Source organism: Salmo trutta, chromosome 38 (genome assembly GCF_901001165.1).
Source record: "Salmo trutta chromosome 38, fSalTru1.1, whole genome shotgun sequence".
NCBI classification, from domain to species: Eukaryota; Metazoa; Chordata; class Actinopteri; order Salmoniformes; family Salmonidae; genus Salmo; species Salmo trutta.
Genome location: NC_042994.1, coordinates 15,279,866 through 15,298,771, shown reverse-complemented (window position 1 = coordinate 15,298,771; position 18,906 = coordinate 15,279,866). Strand labels below are relative to the sequence as shown.

The window sequence follows — 18,906 nt, the reverse complement described above, 5'->3', positions numbered from 1 at the left end:
CAATCACATTATGTTCTACCAGAAGTTTACTATACCCGATTGAGAAACACTGATGCAGACCTCTACATATCAGCCCCCTTCTCTCCAGTTAGTTCTCTCCAGTTAGTGCTGCAGACTTGTGCTATGTTTGGTAATGTAGTGGTTCAAGGGAAACGGACAGAAAGTAGGGTATGTCCACAGTCCTGTGTCATAAACGTCCAGACAATGATTTTATGAACACACAAGTGTAGGATCAGTTTACCCTCCACTGGCTCCACAAAACCTATTCATAACCATGAGGACGGTGAAACATAAAACTGACCTTAGATCAGTCTAGTGAGGCAGTCCAGGGACAGAGGCCGTGGTTGCCTACCATATTGATGAACACAACATAAAAACAGTTTAATATGTCCAATAATTTCCTCTCATTTAAATAAACATTGTACATCAATTTAGTGCTTGTGTTTTAACCTTGTGAGTGATGTCACTAGAGGGGAGGGTCACTTTCCAAAAATTGAGACCATCAAGACATCTCTGCTTGGAAATTTCAGCTACCCCCACTTCAAGCAGAAATGCCACCCCCAGCGGGAGAGGAGCTCACCCTTGGCTTTTGAAGCAGCCTTGGACGTCATATAGCACTGTTTCTTTCGGGAGGAGATCCTGGTTTATTGGAAATTAGCTTTTTATTTGATTTGATTTCAGAGTATGCGCTCGAGACGGTGGTGTATAGCACTAGAGCTGTACTCATCCGGGCCACTGTGCCGTGACTCCATTCTTCTTCATTCACCGTGAAACTGCCATAGCCATAGGAGTTAAATAGGGATTCATTTCTGTGAAATAGCTAGACACATGTATTATACATATTTTTGATAACCCACGTCAAGCTGGAACACAAACGGGCATGTCTAATCAAGGAGTTAGGAGAAATGGCCCAGTGAAACTGCGGTTGACAGGTAAGAATGTAAAACACCCTCGCTGTCTCTAGCTTCACTGGCTTGTTAGCTAATGGCGCTATCAAGCTAACGTTACTAGCTAGCTACAGTAGTTGGTTAGTTTTCTGTGTGAATGTTTACACTTTGTTATCCAACAACGCGATGTTATATTTACAAACACTGATCAAATGTCGTTAGCTACGCTTCGAATAAGCATACTGTTTTCTAACAAGTAATTGTGTATTTTTTCAGTTTGTAATACTAGCCAACGTTAGTTTACCTACCTAGTCAGTTAGCTAGTTAGCTGACATAGTCGTGATTAACGTTGATTTACCGTTAGCTAAGTTAGCTAGCTAGCGAACTCTCCAATTTAAAACATTTGGGGTCATCACAATGACTGCATTAGTTAATTGTTACAACAGTTTTGTTGTACTACTTGCATGGGTTGTCCTATAATCTGAATTACTGTACTACTAAATTCAATTATCAGTGACATTATTATACATAGGTAACGTTAGTTACACATTTTAGTCATTCAGGAGCGATTTACATGAGCAATTCGGGCTAAGTGCCTTGCTCAAGGGCACATCAACATATTTTTCACATAATCAGCGCTGAGATTCGAACTAGCGACCTCTCGGTTACTTGCCCAACGCTGTTAACCGCTAGGCTACCTGCCGCCCGAGTGTGCAGAGACTGCCCATAGTAGCCAGAGCTCTGCAGACTGACACCATTACCAAATGTAGTATTGATTTAGACCAGCAACTTGTATGCCTGTTCCAAATAGTTTGCTTTTGTAGCTAATATGTCTAGTGTTTAAAAATGTTCCATCAGTACTTTGATTTGTGTTGGTAATGAACTTTCAGCACCCCTATATAGCCTCAGCTTGTAGTGCATTCCCCCCTGTTTTAAGACACTATCCCTTAGGAAAAGGAGCCAGCATGAGCCCCCTTAACTTTCTGTCATATTCACGGTTTCTTACAACCCAAACATTTGTCTGTTTACTTGAGAAAGCAGTGTTTTGACTGGGGAGAGGAGGCGATAGCATGCTCTGCGTTTCATGTTTCTCCATGATCAGATCAAATTCCTGACCCCTCTATCTCCTGGGACCTGCCAAATTAAATATTTAATCTTGTAATGTACTAGCCGGAAAAAAGCACTGAGTGAACAAGAGTTCCTCTCGGTCCGGCAAGAGTTGTCCATTACTTTGAAAGTGTTTACCATACAGACCTAATTGCGTAATACCAAGGTAATCACTTGTTACTAACAAAGTAGCCTGTAATATTACCTCTGGCCATACAAATGCTATCTTCATTATAGAAAAACGAGTACTTAGTGACATTTTTAAAAGGCTGTACATTTTATATTTTGCCCAAGTCCTCTATGATGCAGTTAGCCAAGGCTATTCTTCAATAATGAGGCGTCATGCAATAATAATACAAAACAAATCTTGATTAGTGCAGTGAAGGCCTGGGTCTCTTTTCTTTTTTTTTCCATATGTGAAATGGTTTTAAATGGGCTGCTGCAGTAGTCTAAACTCGGAATCCCAGGAATGTGAAACGGAGAGGAAACGTGAGTCTCCAGATCATAGGAACATCCTCTGTCTCGTTCACGCCATGGAGGAGGGCAAGAACGCTTCAAACCACTGCTCCTTTCAAACTGAGGAACACCACCACACATTTTAATGTTGCACATTTTTTGCGTGTGTGTGTCATAGACGGGCCTCTCCACCCGGATCTGTCTGTCTGCTCTGTGGTCTCACTGAATGCTCGCTTGTCATTTAGGATAGGGGAAGGGATGGCTTGCAGACAGTAGAGCTCGATCAGTAGAGTTTGCAGGGTTACTCTTAAGCACTTATAGCTTCCTTGGGTCTATTGACTCTATTCAGACCTGAGCCGCCATTATTGTCTAATCGTAATGTAATCGTCAATAAACTACTGTGTCTGCTACCAGCAGTCTGGGAGACGCCTGAAGGTATTCTCAGGCCATTTGTCTGTGCGTTTGCCATTTAGAGGCCACATTCAAACTGTCAGTAGTTGCAGCTATGCCTTGCAATTTATTTGCCATTTCCTCTCGTCTCAGATGCAATTTCGCTCAAGGAATAGCTAGAGCTAATCAAGGCCTAGCGGTTAGGCCGCATTCCACAGACATCTAAGATCAGTGCTAGTCTGTGAGGGGAGACGCCGGGGTGTTTTCCTGCACTGTTTTCCACCAGCCACAGTCTTTGGCACCCGACTGCTGGTCACAGATCAGGATTGATGGATTGTTTAGTGTGACCCGGTCCTGTTGTTTGCTCACTGGGCTTTTTCCTTCACTCGCTGTCTGATGAAGTCACCTGCCGTTTTGAACGGAATGCCGTTGCCAAGCAGTAAATGGGGAACAGTCTGGCGCTAAGCCGCTACTCCCAACACTACCGGGAGGTGACAATTGCTGCTGTTCGCACCGCTAGCGAACAGCCTGCTGCTGTGAGCTAACTACTAAATGGCTAGCTATTCCAACTCCATTTGCTCCTTCGCCTCCAGTTGGCACCGTGAGCATGTAGTGCCAGCCTGGAAGAATTGTTTCAGATCTCTCTTATGCAGCACAGTCTGTAATCACACCGGGTACATCTCAGCTGTCATAAGTGGCTTTTTTCTCACCATCTAGGCCTCTTCCTAATGCACCGATATGACACAAATTTACTGGTGAAAGCTATTAGCCTAGACTACTTAGTAGGCATCTAATATACAGTTGAAGTCGGAAGTTTATATACATCTTAGCCAAATATATTTATATTCAGTTTAGCACAGTTCCAGACATTTAATCCTAGTAAAAATTCCCTGTCTTAGGTCAGTTAGGATCACCACTTTATTTAAAAAATGTGAAATCTCAGAATAATAGTAGAGTGATTTATTTCAGCTTTTATTTCTTTCATTACATTCCCAGTGGGTCAGAAGTTTACATACACTCAATTAGTATTTGGAAGACCCATTTGCGACCAAGCTTTAATTTCCTGACTGATGTCTTGAGATGTTGCTTCAACATATCCACATCATTTTCCTTTCCTCATGATGCCATCTATTTTGTGAAGTGCACAAGTCCCTCCTACAGCAAAGCACCCCCACAACATGATGCTGCCACCCCCGTGCTTCACGGTTGGGATGGTGTTCTTCGGCTTGCAAGCCTCCCTCTTTTTCTTCCAAACATAACAATGGTCATTATGGCCAAACAGTTCTATTTTTGTTTCATCAGACCAGAGGACGTTTCTCCAAAAAGTTTGATCTTTGTCCCCATGTGCAGTTGCAAAGCGTAGTCTGGCTTTTTTATGGCGGTTTTGGAGCTGTGGCTTCTTCCTTGCTGAGTGGCCTTTCAGGTTATGTCGCTATAGGACTCGTTTTATTGTGGAATTAGATAGTTTTGTACCCGTTTCCTCCAGCATCTTCACAAGGTTATTTTCTGTTGTTCTGGGATTGATTTGCACTTTTCGCACCAAAGTACGTTCATCTCTAGGAGACAGAACGCGTCTCTTTCCTGAGCGGTATGATGGCTGCGTGGTCCCATGGTGTTTATACATGCGTACTATTGTTTGTACAGATGAACGTGGTACCTTCAGGCGTTTGGAAATTGCTCCCAAGGATGAGCCAGACTTGTGGAGGTCTTGGCTGATTTCTTTTGATTTTCCCATGATGTTAAGTGAAGAGGCACTGAGTTTGAAGGTAGGCTTTGAAATACATCCACAGGTACACCTATTGACTCAAATGATGTCAATTAGCCTATCAGAAGCTTTTAAAGCCATGACATAATTTTCTAGAATTTTCCAAGATTTTTAAAGGCACAGTCAACTTAGTGTAATGTAAACTTCTGACCCATTGGATTTGTGATACAGTGAATTATAAGTGAAATAATCTGTCTGTAAACAATTGTTGGACAAATGACTTGTCATGCACAAAGTAGATGTCCTAACCGACTTGCCAAAACTATAGTTTAAGAAGAAATTTGTGGAGTGGTTGAAAAACGAGTTTTATTGACTCCAACGTAAGTGTATGTAAACTTCCGACTTCATCTGTATTATATGAATCTATCCCATGACTAAAGGTCAGTGCAGACGAGGAAGACACTTTAGACTGTTGAGTCTCTCTCTAGCATTTTGGGAAGTGGGCCTGGAGGAGCTGAGTAAGAGCGAGTGGGGAAAAGCCAGGAAGCTGGCGATTTTAAGATAAAGGCCCCGCCTCCGTCCTTCCTAGGCCGATCATTAGCCGGTGGGGGGAGAGAGCGAGAGAATGCATTTTTGGAAAGTTAGCAGAGGCCACTGTCTCAGCATTCACTCAGTCAGCGGTCAGAAAATAAAGTTTGTGTGTGTGTCCTCAAAGGGAACACACACACTCTCCACAGGATGTATTGTCAGCACCGAGCTAAATTAGGAGCCCTGTTGACTCCTGCCCCTAAAATGAAGGAAATGTATTTGATTGTGTTTTATGAAGGGTAACCAACCTCTGGTAAAAGGTACGCCAACAAGACAATTTTAAATGGCATTGGGAGCTGGTTTTACTGCCCTCAGCGCTGTCCTGTCCCACCCTCCGTCCTAGCAGGATTAAGTTAATGCTGGTTTACACAGTCTAGCAGGCTGGGCCAGATGTTTTGAATGAAAGCAGATTAGAGGCATTCGTTTGCTGTTAATCTAAATCGACACAGTGAGAAGAGGCCATGCCCGTGTGTTATTGTTGTCACTTGGTGTTGTATACCGCCGCGTGAAACCCATTCTCCCGGGTCAAACCAGATCCTACGTGCAAGGCGAAGGCCGCTGCAAATACGTAGCAGCCATATTGATTAGCAAATTCATTTTTTGTTGTTTTTGATTCGCAAAAACATTTTAAGATAAGGCAGCACAGCATCCGTCCAGACAGAGGCTTAATTTGGCCACGCGGCTCTCTCTGCCCACCCGGCTCTGCAGAGCAGTCTGACCCATTTTAAGGCACAATCAATAGGCGTTTGTCAGAAATCCATTGCAGCAATCTCTTCTAAGTTTCTGTGTTGGAATGAAAATGCTTCTCAGTGTTGCCTTGCCTCTCCAGCTGAATATCAATGGGAGGAGAGTCAGATGAATTGGCTCTATTACGTACGGTTCACTGCCTTGAAATGTGGGGTTTGATGCCTTTCTGTAAGTCACAAGGGTCCTAGTGCGTATTGTAAACCAGCCTACATGCTCCTTTCCATACTGCATACAGTTGGCTTTATTTTTCTGTCTCTCCTCTCTCTGTTCTTTTTCATGTTACTTCTATGGGCTGTCACTCAGTTTTCTGTACGTCAGGACAACGTTCCCCCTATGACAACCCTTCTGTGTGAGAAGTGTCTAGCGGAGGATGGAGTGCGTGTATGTGTGTCTGCTCAAACATTTCACACTCATTGTAGCCTACTGAAGCGAAGCAGCCCATCTGGGATGGCCTGCCGTGTCTGTTCCTCTCTGGTTTTTCCTACCCGAGTCTTTCCTCAGTTGAGGTTGTCTTTTCATGTTGCCTCTGTCTGCTTCATACATGCATTATGCTCCCATTCAAGCTGCGAGAGACACAGAGGAATGGAGAATCGGTAAGGTTTAATAGAGAGTGACCTGAAGGCTCCTGTCAAAAGCTCAGTCATCGTCAATCTCGACTGTTTCCTTAATGTAATCATCAAATGACTCACTCACTATTATGCCTATATGATATTGTAGAGCATGTATCCTCCTAGCTGCAGTGATTGTCAACCCAGGATCTAGACTCCGGATGTCTATGTCAGGGTGTAAAACATACGGCCGGCGGGGGGGGGGGGTGTTTTGAGTTTTTAAAAAAGTCATCAATTGTGGGGAAAAAATGTTGGGGAGGAAACGAACTCAATAAACTTTCAAATGACTAAAACCAACTCAAAACTGTGCAGAAATGATAATCAACCTATTTTCAAACAGTTTCTTGACTGTCCAGCTCGCTAACAATCAGTAGACAGTCAGGGAGCATTGAAAATTACCAAAACAATGTGGAGAGGACAATTATTTTGCCGGCAAGGAAATATAACCACTTTTCAGTGCAACCCTCCTGAACTCGTTCAAGACGGACTGTGGCCCCCGGGGGGGGAAAAAATGTGTTTGATGCCCCTGCTCTAGTTTATCAGTAACCCCAGGAATGTCAGTCAGAGTAGTAGTGTGGTGGAGACCAGAGCTAGTCTTTCTAACCTGTGAATGAATGGCCCCTTTGGGAGTGATATATAGTGAGCGGGTCTGTTTGAGTGTGTGGGCTCCGGCTATGGTCAGTTAGCAGTAACTTAGGAGGTCTTGTGTCATCTGCGTTGAATAGACCCCTGTCTGAACGGTGTAGTCTATAGCTGAATTGTGTAGTCTGTGTGCATGGCCCTTGTAATCGGCCATTTAGCAGACGCTGTTATCCAAAGTGACTTAGTCATGCATGCATACGTTTTTCATATGGGTGGTCCCGGGAATCGAACCCACTTCCCTGGTGTTACAAGCACCATGTGACTGAGCTAAATGTGGAAAAAGTGAATCGGTCTGAATACTTAACGAATGCACTGTCTACCACTGGCAGAGTTTTCTACCGCTGGAACCAACTGAGCTACAAAGGACCAAGAGCAGTTAGCGATGTGTGTTGGCTGTGGTCAGTAAGCGGCTGTGTAAGGAGTCCTGTGTCATCTGCATTAAAGTCTGAATAGTGCAGTGTAGTCTGTAGCCTTATAGTGTAGTCTGTGTGCAAGGCCCTTGTCTGAGCCAGAGCTTTTTTTTCTCAGTGATCTGTAGATGGATGGAAAGAGAGAGGGCTTGTGTTGCGTCCAGGTGCTGCTATGCACATCCAGACTTCCTCGGCTCTGTTTAGTCTGCCCCGGCCACTCTCACACCACTCTAGATGACTGGGCTCCGACGCAGAGCTGCCCCAGGAGGCCCCCCACTCCACTCTTCACTCCAGATGACCGGGCTCCACGGCAGAGCTGCCCCCTCTTACATGGAAACCTTCATATCCTATCTGGCAGTATGCCTACGCTGCCTGTCTGCTTTATATATGTTGCTCTGTGAGCCGACAAAAAGAGCGAATAATAACCCAGAGCAATAATAATGATTTAATGGGTTGGTTATCTTCATTACTAGTTGTTGTACGTACAGTCATTGGCTTTATTGTGTCTTAATTGTCTGGTCAGGGGTCGCGTTACAGTTTTAAAAATCTGCGTTTTCAAAACAGACCTTCCAAAAATCTGTTTTAAACAATTCCCCTTGCGTTTTATATTGAAAGTCAGGTGTTTTTTTTAAAACATTTTTATTTGTGACAATTCGTCTGATGCTGAGAAGAAATTACAATAAGAAGCATTTTGTGTCTGTATTTACAAAATGCAGCAAGATACTTATGTGTGTGTATATTTTTTGTGAATTCTGCATTAGCGCGAGCCCACATGTCTGGTGGGGTTTGATGCATTCTGCCCAGCTGGCGCTGGCAGTTAGGCTAATCTGTTGCGTGCTTTGGTTAGACATTTGTTCGAATTATGCACTTCAGGGAATTCACTTATCAATAACAGATAAGAGGGTTTTGTCTGAAATCCTTTACGACTTTGCAGATGTTAAAATTCCTTGACGGTGCTCACGTTATTCGTAAGTCTAATCATCACGAGTCCTCTAGACAGTTCCACTTTAGTCTGCCCGTCTCTTAGCTGATGGGGTCTGACTGTTTTTATCTGCCTAATGGATTTGTAATCTACAGCTGTCTGACTGGACCGTTTGGAAATTGGCACATCACTGGCAATTGGGCAGTTGATTGCTTTTTTTTGCCAAACTGTGTTTTCTGGATAGAAGATGACGTGTCTTGTTCACAGTTCAGTTAGCCGCTCTGGTTTGACATTTTTCTGTGGGGAATTGAAAGGCTCTGAAGGAGCGTCAACGTGGTGTAGTCGTCTGTGTACACGCGTACGTTTATCCACGGTTCACCTGGCCAGACAAGACAGGAAGGGAGGGAGGTTGGGTAGACTAAATGTATTTTTGTCATGTTGATACCACACAAAAAATACTTCGCTTTTTCTCAGAGCAAGCAGGTGTAGGCGGTTTAGACAGAGGTACATAGATTTAGGACCCTTTGAGGAAGCTGTTTCCTTTAGCAATGGTCCTCCATTCAACTTCCCTTAGATTTTTCAGTTTAACAGATGAAGCGTTTCAGTCGTTAAAAGGGAGTGATTGTCTAAACGTCTGCTGAATGTTTTGCCATGTCGTTGGAAAATGTAGTCTAGCCTAATGTGGCTGTTTTTAAACCAAGGTTGTGTCTGAAATGGCAACCTATTCCCTACATAGTGCACTTATTTTGACCATGGCCCATAGGACTAGAAAGGTGATAGGGTGCCATTTGGGACGCATACCAAGCATCTGTAAAACTACCTGCACCTTCAACCTCTCTGGTGCTGAGTTTCTACTCATTTTGATGATTCATGCAAGTTCTGCGCTGTGCACTCTTCGAATTATGGCTTAAGAATTCTGGCAGACACCAAACTTCGGTCTAGACAACAAGCAAATAATGTTATTGTTATTATAGCCCTGAATCCTAGGATTTAAGAATAACCCCCAGAAGTGGGGGATTGGTACGGTCTCACAAGGTCCTGTGTTTTTTTTTTTTGTTGTTGATTCTGGCATGTCTCATATTGCGGGCGGGGAACGGAGCACCATGCTGTTTGTGGCTAACTCAGTTTCATTCTCTTGGTTTTCATGCTGCGAGGGAGCCCCGGTATGGTGTGTAAGATTATGGCTTGTGTTTCATTGATACATTTGTTTTCAGTTTACACAGACATACAGTGCATTCGGAAAGTATTCAGTCCGCTTGACTTTTTCCACATTTTGTTACGTTACAGCCATATTCTGAAATGGAATAAATTGTTTTTTTCCCTCAATCTACACACAATACTCAATTTGAAAGCAAAAAAAACGTTAAAAAAAAACTAACCATTTGCAAATGTTTTACAAATAAACTGAAATATCACATTTACATAAGTATCCAAACCTTTTACTCAGTTCTTTGTTTTAGCACCTTTGGCAACAATTACAGCCTCTAGTCTTCTTGGGTATGGCGCTACAAGCTTGGCACACCCTGTATTTGGGGAGTTTCTCCCATTCTTCTCTGCAGATCCTCTCAAGCTCTGTCAGGTTGGATGGGGAGCATCGCTGCACAGCTATTTTCAGGTCACTCCAGAGAAGTTTGATCGGGTTCAGCTCTGGCTCGGCCACTCAGACTCCCGAAGCCACTCCTGCATTGTCTTGGCTGTTTGCTTAGGGTCGTTGTCCTGTTGGAAGGTGAACCTTTGCCCCAGTCTGAGGTCCTTAGTGCTCTGGAGCAGGTTTTCATCAAGGATCTCTCAGTACTTTGCTCCGTTCATCATCCCTTAACCTCTATGGGCTAGGTGGGATGCTACTCAACAGCCAATTTAATCCCGTGGCGCGATATTCAAATACCTTAGAAATGCTATTACTTCAATTTCTCAAACATATGACTATTTTACACCATTTTAAAGACAAGACTCTCGTTAATCTAACCACACTGTCCGATTTCAAAAAGGCTTTACAACGAAAGCAAAACATTACATTATGTCAGCAGAGTACCCAGCCAGAAATAACCACACACCCATTTTTCAAGCTAGCATGTAATGTCACAAAAACCAAAACCACAGCTAAATGCAGCACAAACCTTTGATGATCTTCATCAGATGACAATCCTAGGACATTATGTTATACAATACATGCATGTTTTGTTCAATCAAGTTCATATTTATATCAAAAACCAGCTTTTTACATTAGCATGTGACTAGCATGTGACTAGCATTCCCACCGAACACTTCCGGTGAATTTACTAAATTACTCACGATAAACGTTCACAAAAAACATAACAATTATTTTAAGAATTATAGATACAGAACTCCTTTTATGCACTCGCTATGTCCGATTTTAAAATAGCTTTTTGGTGAAAGCACATTTTGCAATATTCTGAGTAGATAGCCCGGCCATCACAGGCTAGCTATTTTGACACCCACCAAGTGTGGTACTCACCAAACTCCGATTTACTATTAGAAAAGTTTGATTACCTTTGCTGTTCTTCGTCAGAATGCACTCCCAGGACTTCTACTTCAATAACAAATGTTGGTTTGGTTCCAAATAATCCATAGTTATATCCAAATAGCGGCGTTTTGTTTGTGCGTTCAAGACACTATCCGAAGGGTGATGCGCCCGACGCGCTTCGTGACAAAAGATTTCAAAATATTCCATTACCGTACTTGGAAGCATGTCAAACGCTGTTTAAAATAAATTTTTATGCGATTTTTCTCGTAAAAAAGCGATAATATTCCGACCGGGAGTCGTTGTTTTCGTTCAAAGAGAGAGAAAGTAAACATGGTGTCGGCTCGTGCACGCGCCTCCAGTCTCATTGTCCTCAGATCGACCACTATCCAAATGCGCTAATGTTTTTCTGCCATGGCCTGCACAGCCACCATTCATCGTTCTGGCGCCTTCTGAGAGCCTATGGGAGCGTTAGAAAATGTCACGTTATGCCAGAGATCCCCTGTTTTGGTTAGAGATGATCAAGAAGGCCAAGAAATAGTCAGAGAGAGCGCTTCCTGTTTGGAATCTTCTCAGGTTTTGGCCTGCCAAATGAGTTCTGTTATACTCACAGACACCATTCAAACAGTTTTAGAAACTTTAGGGTGTTTTCTATCCAAATCAAACAATTATATGCATATTCTAGTTACTGGGCAGGAGTAGTAACCAGATTAAATTGGGTACGTTTTTTATCCGGCCGTGCAAATACTGCCCCCTATCCCCAACAGGTTAATCCTGACTAGCCTCCTAGTCCCTGCCGCTGAAAAACATCCCCACAGCATGATGCTGCTACCACCGTGCTTCACCGTAGAAATGGTGCAAGGTTTCTTCCAGACGTGACACTTGGCATTCAGGCCAAAGAGTTCAATCTTGGTTTCATCAGACCAGAGAATCTTGTTTCTCATGGTCTGAGAGTCCTTTAGGTGCTTTTTGTAAAGTCCAAGCGGGCTGTCATGTGGCTTTTACGGAGGAATGGCTTCCGTCTGGCCACTCTACCATAAAGGCCTGATTTAGTGGAGAGCTGCAGAGATGGTTGTACTTTCTGGAATATTCTCAATTTCCACAGAGGAACTCTGTCAGTGATCATTGGGTTATTTTCAAGGCCCTTCTCCCCCGATTTCTCAGTTTGGCCAGGCGGCCAGTTGTAGGAAGAGTCTTAGTGGTTCCAAACTTCTTCCATTTAAGAATGATGGAGGCCACTGTGTTCTTGAGGACCTTCAATGTTGCAGAAATGTTTTGGTACCCTTCCCCAAATCTGTACCTCGATTCTATCCTGTCTCAGAGTTCTAGGAACAATTCCTTCAACCTCATGGCTTGGTTTTTGCTCTGACATGCACTGTCAACTGTGGGACTTTATATAGACGTGTGTGCCTTTCCAAATCATGTCCAAACAATTACATTTACCACCGGTGAAGTCAAATCAAGTTGTAGAAACATCACAAGGGTGATCAATGGAAACCGGATGCACCTGAGCTAAGTTTTGAGTCTCATAGCAAAGTGTCTGAATACTTAATTACATAAGGTATTTCTGTTTTTTATTTTTTTAATACATTTGCAAACATTTCTAAACCTGTTTTTGCTTTATAGTGTGTAGATTGAGGAATATTTTTATTTTAAAACATTTAGAAATAAGGTTGTAACGTAACAAAATTTGGAAAAAGTCAAGGGATGAATACTTTCCGACTGCACAAGTATTGTGTGGAACACTGCTCTGCAGAGAGAAGTCTGCTGTCAGCAAGTAGGGGATTTGCACGTGATTTAGCCCAAGATGGATGCTCTTGATATTCGATAGGGTTTTGATTATATGATTTAAAGCATCATTTGAACCAAGGCTGGCCCATGAAGCCTCAAGGAAATGTAATTGTGCCTTGGTCTCAATAATGCAGATATTCTGTTACAGAATATTGTCTCACAGTTGGTTTCTTATTCAAAGTTAAAAACATTGGCCTAGATCTTTTGCCAGGCTCTTTCCAAGGCATCATTCAACCCCCTTAATCATGGTTGCCGTGGCTGGTTCTCAGATCGACATTCTCACCATATTGAAACGGACTCCCCTATTGGTCCAACTGACAATAGCACCTGCACACCGAACCAGAAGCAGTCCAATGTTCATTCTCCTTCGAATCAGGTTTCATAAGGGCGAAGCCCACGTTTGGCAAGCAGAAGAGCAGCACAGCATGCATCAAGTTTGGTTGAAGTGTCTGGTGCTTCAGGGCCCACCAGCTACAAAGCACTTTTTACAGTGCTAGATCACGGTTGGTTAAATCCTCTCTTCGTCCAGGTCTGCACAAAGGAGAGCAAGAGGGAGCTTTATCTGTTATTCAAATTATACTTGAACTTTGGCATTCGTGTGCTTTAGAGTAGGACAGTGGAAAGAGTGCACACCTCATGACTTGCATAACAATATTATGGGTGAGAGTGGAGGCCGGGAGGAGAGTTTTAGAGGTGGGCTTAAAGACCACACTCGATATGCAAATACATTCATCTTTCTAAAAGTGCATTCTTGGGCTTATGTCTTAGTGTACGCTAATATCATCTGGAAGAAGAACCAAAAGCATATAGTATCTTGCTGTGCATTCGCACAAATGTATCTCAATGCATGTGGTCACAATGTCAAGATGCAGCCAAGTCAGTTTGCAGGTGCTGATGCTGCTTCACTTTGAGCTATTTTTACCCTCTGACCTCAGTGCCCTGTAAGATGACAAGCGATACTGTATCCTGTCTCTCTCTCTCTCTCTGCTGTTTGCGATCGCTCGCCGGATCTGGCCCAGACGGCGTACAGACACCGCTGCCGGTGGCTTCTCTCCTCAGTCTCTCTTCCTGTCTCAACCCCGCGCACCGCCGCCACCGCAACACAACAGATACCTAGCCGCCGCGACCTAGCATGGCTTCTTAGACAGAACTGTTGATGTAGCTGACGTCATTCGTGAAAAGGTGTAAGAGTTGTGGCCAACTTGCCAAGCGAAGGTTCTGCTGCTTCTAAGAACTGATGGTGAGATAACATGAGAGACCGTCATTGATAACATCTTTGCATGAAGGTGTTGGAACAGTGTAGCTTCAGTTCAGCTTCAAATGTCGCTCAACTTATCTGACTAGCCGTTTTGGGTATTCAAGCACAGAGAGGGGTTTTTGAGGATATGTAGAGCGTATGTATACTAAAGACTAGAGAGAGTGCATTGGCTGTCCTCCGTGAATTGACTTTCCCAGTAATTCTATGGTCTGGTTGTTGGATGTAGCAGACAGGGCCTGACTCTGGGGGGGCGGGCGGAGGAGTGCGTCTCTAAACCATTGAGGAAGTGGTTAAGATGAGGCTGTCCAACACTCACTGTTTTTGTTTGGCGGTTGTGTCTCACTGTCCACCAAATCAAATGTATTTGTCACATGCGCCGAATACAACAGGTAACAGGTCACCTTACAGTGAAATGCTTACCACCACACCACTGCGTGTCTGTTATGCCACTCAGCAGCATGTCTAGCTACTGTACTTTCCCCCCTCTCTTCCAGTTTCCTCTCCTGCTCTAATGACATCCCTCTTTTCCTTTTTCTTCCTTTCACCACGTAGCGCTGTACTTCTGTGGGATCTTTTGGTTTTCTCGCTGAGATGCCTGGCTTTCTTCTCTCCGTAACAGTCAATATCAGGGGTCCCCTTTTTCTTCAATGTTGTAATTCTAGTTAGCATTTAAGCTACTGTTCCTCAGTTAGACTAGGTGGCCTCCATTATGAGAGCTTCGCATGCAGTATCGTTCCTTCAGTGGAGAGCACAGCATGCTAATACATGGCACCGATAGACCTGATGAGTACAAGACAGAAGCACGATTTACGTGAAACACGATCACACTGTTTGAACTGATTCAAGCACTCATGACCACAACAGCCCTGGACTCCAGTGAAAGTCTGCCAAGCTTAGCCCAATATTTATGTGTACACGGAGACTGTCAGGAACTGCAGCCTGAGTAACCTTTCTCTCTCTCGGGGAATTACACAGACGGCTGGAGGACATGACAGTCTGTGCTGTCTCTCTGTGTCTCTCGCTCTCTCTGTGTCTCTCTCTCTCTCTGTGTGTGTCGCTCGCTCGCTCTGTGTGTATGTGTGTCGCTCGCTCTGTCTCGTTCGCTCCGTCTGGCTCTCTTCTCTCTCTCTCCACCCATCTCAACGTTGATGATGATGACGGATGTCAGACGAGAGTGGGCTCTCATCCGTACTAGAAGCGCAAAGTGCTGTAACACCCTCCCACCAGTTCCACTGCCATATTGTCAAGGGGGGGAGGTATGCATCATGTGAGCTGGTGGCGAGAATCTGTTCCCCTCCATGGCGTGCCAGTCTGCCCGAGCATCCGTCCATGCGGCCCATAACCCCCACACGTTATCATTAGCGTGAATGACGAGCTAGATGTGATGTCACTACCAGTGCACTTCCTCTCAGGCGAAAGTTGTCTCTCGTCTAGCACTCTCATGGCTCCCGCTCCCCCATTTTCTCTCTTCTCGTCTCAGCTCTGTCTGCTATAGAGAGAGACTTGATATGTGTCCCTAAAATTCCCCGGAAGCCATATAACTAACTCTCGTCTTGCACTCTCACGGCTCACCCGTACCCCTTATCTCGTCTCAGCTCAATGTACTATATAGGCTTACTTGATACAGAATGTGTCCACAGATTCCTCCCCAGCCACATTTTCACAAATGTATTTATTAACACACTAGGTCCCCTTAACAGAGCTCCCTCTTCAGCGCTCTCCCTCCAACCCCAAAGTGGCTCATCCCTGTCGTAGGGGTTTTGAATTGAAATACTGGCACATCCATTTCCCAGGGCTAGGCCTCCTCTTCTTTCTTCCTCTTCCCACGTTCCCGGGGCAGATCTGCAGCGCCAGATGGGAAATGATTCATCGTCTCTGTATGGGCCGCTGTGTGTGCGTGTATGGTGTGTGAGTGTGTGTGTGCAAGTGCATTTGCGTATGGGCCTGTGTGTGTGTGCACGCCTGGGGATTGATGAAAAGTCAGACTGTTTGGTTTGGAAAGGCCCAAACGAGATGAAATGTATGTAAGCCAACATGTAACGCGACCAACGCTATTCCCAAACCTCCCTCCTTTCCTCCCCAGCCGCTCCTGCTTTAGGGATTATGTTGATATCACGGGAAAAATGGGAAGTCAAGTGGATGCGTACAGGGAGAACTACGGCGTCTGGCCGTACAACACGTATGGCGCTCTTACAGACTGCAAACGCGCACAGTAGGACAGACACCGACACCCACACACATCCACTCTCTTCCTGTCCAGTCCCAGCCTCTGACACCGTTCCAGGTCAAGGAAGAATAGCAGAGTTGGTCGAACCTTGAGTCATGTATCTCTGAGGCTCTCCCTCACAGCTTCAGCCGGGCAGAGCCTCAACCAGAGAGGCCCCCGCAGGAAATGACTTTGTCATTGGTCACAGGTAGAGCAGCATTCCAAAGAGCGTCATATCCTATTTGTTTTTAGACAAAACCACAAAGCGCTCTGGCACGTGATTGATACGGTTCATCTAGCCTAACCAGAAAATGTATCATTGAACAGCCGAAGCATGAAACCTTAATTTGGAAAGCACAAATGATGGAGCTCTAATTTAGCCTCTATTATTTTACCTGATAACAACCATCAGCTAGCATACTTCTCCTACTGAGTGTATTCTGTAATACTCTGTATTTACACTAGCCTAGCTCACTCACCTCCCTCTCTCCTCTACTCTCCCAATGAATAAACCCTCCCCCCCTGCCGTCCTCCCGTTTGTCAGGCAGCGTGCCAGCTTGTTGTGAGCGGCGGCGCTGCTCTGTGTTCCACTCCAGATTCCAGATTAGCGTCTGGGCGCTGATGAGGGGCGTGTCAGCTGGAGCAGCTCTGGAGCAGGGAGCCATGGTTGAGGCGGGGCTATTTTAACAGATGACATAATTGGCATCCTGAGCATTCGTAGAGCTGGGAGGCTCTACGAGGGAGTCATGGCTGGCCAAATGAAGTGTGCTGTAGATTAGAACTCTGGTTTGATGTCCTCCGCATCAGTTTGTATGTGTCTAGACGGCCCGGGTCGTTCTAGCTTCTGTGTCAGTTTACTACCCTAAACTTCATACGTACATGCCTGTATGTCTAGGAGTGCGTTGGGATCGGGTAGGTTTCTCCACTGAAAGCCGACAGGCCAGGGAGGGAGCCGTGGTGGAGGGGAAGAGGAAGCCTTTTGTTTGTACTGGAACAATGCTGTGAATGAGACAGTGTGGGGCTGAAACAGGAGCCCAAACAGGACAGAGGTGACTGATGGGCGTCTACAGGCCTGTCGGTAATGAGGTTTGCAACGTGGGTGGTGTGTTGGGGGGGAAGAGTCTTGTTCGACAGCAAAGCATGGCCTGGGTCATAACACAGAGCCCATTGCAGGGAGGTGGGTGAGGTGTGTCTGTCTCTCGGCAGCTGCATACACGCACTCCTTTTGACTTATGACCTAAACTAGCTGGGAATCTATCCGTTGACTCTTTTCTCCCTTGTTTTCACACACCCCCGCTTCCTCAAAAGCAGCCCGGTCTTCCCCCTTCCCAGTAGTTTTCCATCCCAGCCCACTTTGACCACAGTGTGTGAAAGACTATGACAGTGTCACCAAGGCTCTCCAGACTAGAAGTCTAGAACATTCCGCTTATCCTATCCCAATCCATTGGAGGTCAATAGCTGAACTAACGTTGGATCAGTGTTCTGCTGTCTCATTAGGCTAATATACAGTTGAGTTGACAGGGTAATGTCTGACTGTATAGGTGGCTGTAAAGATTTCACATACAGTGCCTTCAGAAAGTATTCATACGCCTTGATTTATTCCACATTATGTTGTTACAGCCTGAATTGATGAACTCATTCTCTCGCCCATCTACACACAATACCCCATAATGACAAAATGAAAACATGTTTTTAGAAATGTGTGTAAATGATTGAATAATACATTCAGAAATATCTCATTTACATAAGTATTCACAACCCTGATTCAGTACTTTGCCGAAGCATCTTTGGCATCGATTACAGCTGTAAGTCTCTAAGAGCTTTCCACACCTGGATTGTGCAACATTTACCCATTTTTCTTTTCAAAATTCTTCAATTTGTTAAATTGTTTTTTTCATTATTGCTAGTGCCATAGACTTTCAAGTAGATTCAAGTCAAAACTGTAACTTGGTCACTCGAACATTCGCTGTCCACTTGGTAAGCAACTCCAGTGTAGATTTGACCTCGTTTTAGGTTATTGTCCTGCTGAAAGGTGAATTAATCTCCCAGTGTCTGGTGGAAAGCAGACTGAACCAGGTTTTCCTCTAGGATTTGACCTGTGCTTAGCTCCATTCTGTTTCTTTTTATGAAAAACTCACACAGTTCTTAACGACTACAAGCATGTCCATATCATGATGCAGCCACCACTATGCTTAAAAATATGGAGTGTGTTACTCAGTAATGTGTTATGTATTGGATTTGCCTCAAACAACACTTGTATTCAGGACAAAGTGAATAGCTTATTTTATTTTTGTTTGTTAACCCGTTTTCACCCCAATTTTGTGGTATCCAATTGGTAGTTAGTCTTGTCTCATCTAGTGCGCGATGGGACAAGGACATCCCTGCCGGCCATACCCTCCCCTAACCCGGACTACGCTGGGCCAATTGTGTGCCGCCCAATGGGTATCCCGGTGGCGGCCGGCTACGACAGAGCCTGGACTCGAACCCAGAATCTCCAGTGGCACAGCTAAAACCGTGATGCAGTGCCTTAGACCACTGCACCACTCGGCAGGCCTCTGCCACTTTTTTTTGCAGTATTACTGTAGTGCCTTGTTGCAAACAGGATGCATGTTTTGGAATATTTTTATTCTGTGCAGGCTTCCTTTTCATTCTGTCAATTAGGTTAGTATTGTGGAGTAACTACAATGTTGTTGATCCATCCTCAGGA

General features: G+C 44.5%; 1 protein-coding gene across 4 annotated transcripts in view; it reads left to right on the top strand.

Moving 5' to 3' along the window:
* The first annotated feature begins 487 nt into the window (after positions 1-487).
* The window catches only part of LOC115178351 (E3 ubiquitin-protein ligase SMURF2), a 67,563-nt gene continuing 49,144 nt past the window's right edge, over positions 488-18,906 (top strand). For 3 of the 4 annotated variants that reach the window (XM_029739501.1, XM_029739499.1, XM_029739498.1), the window contains exon 1: positions 488-932. In XM_029739501.1, coding sequence (XP_029595361.1) covers positions 881-932 — 52 coding nt within the window. In that variant the 5' untranslated portion in view covers positions 488-880. The remainder of the gene's footprint in view (positions 933-18,906) is intronic. The other variant, XM_029739500.1, reaches the window with a different exon arrangement.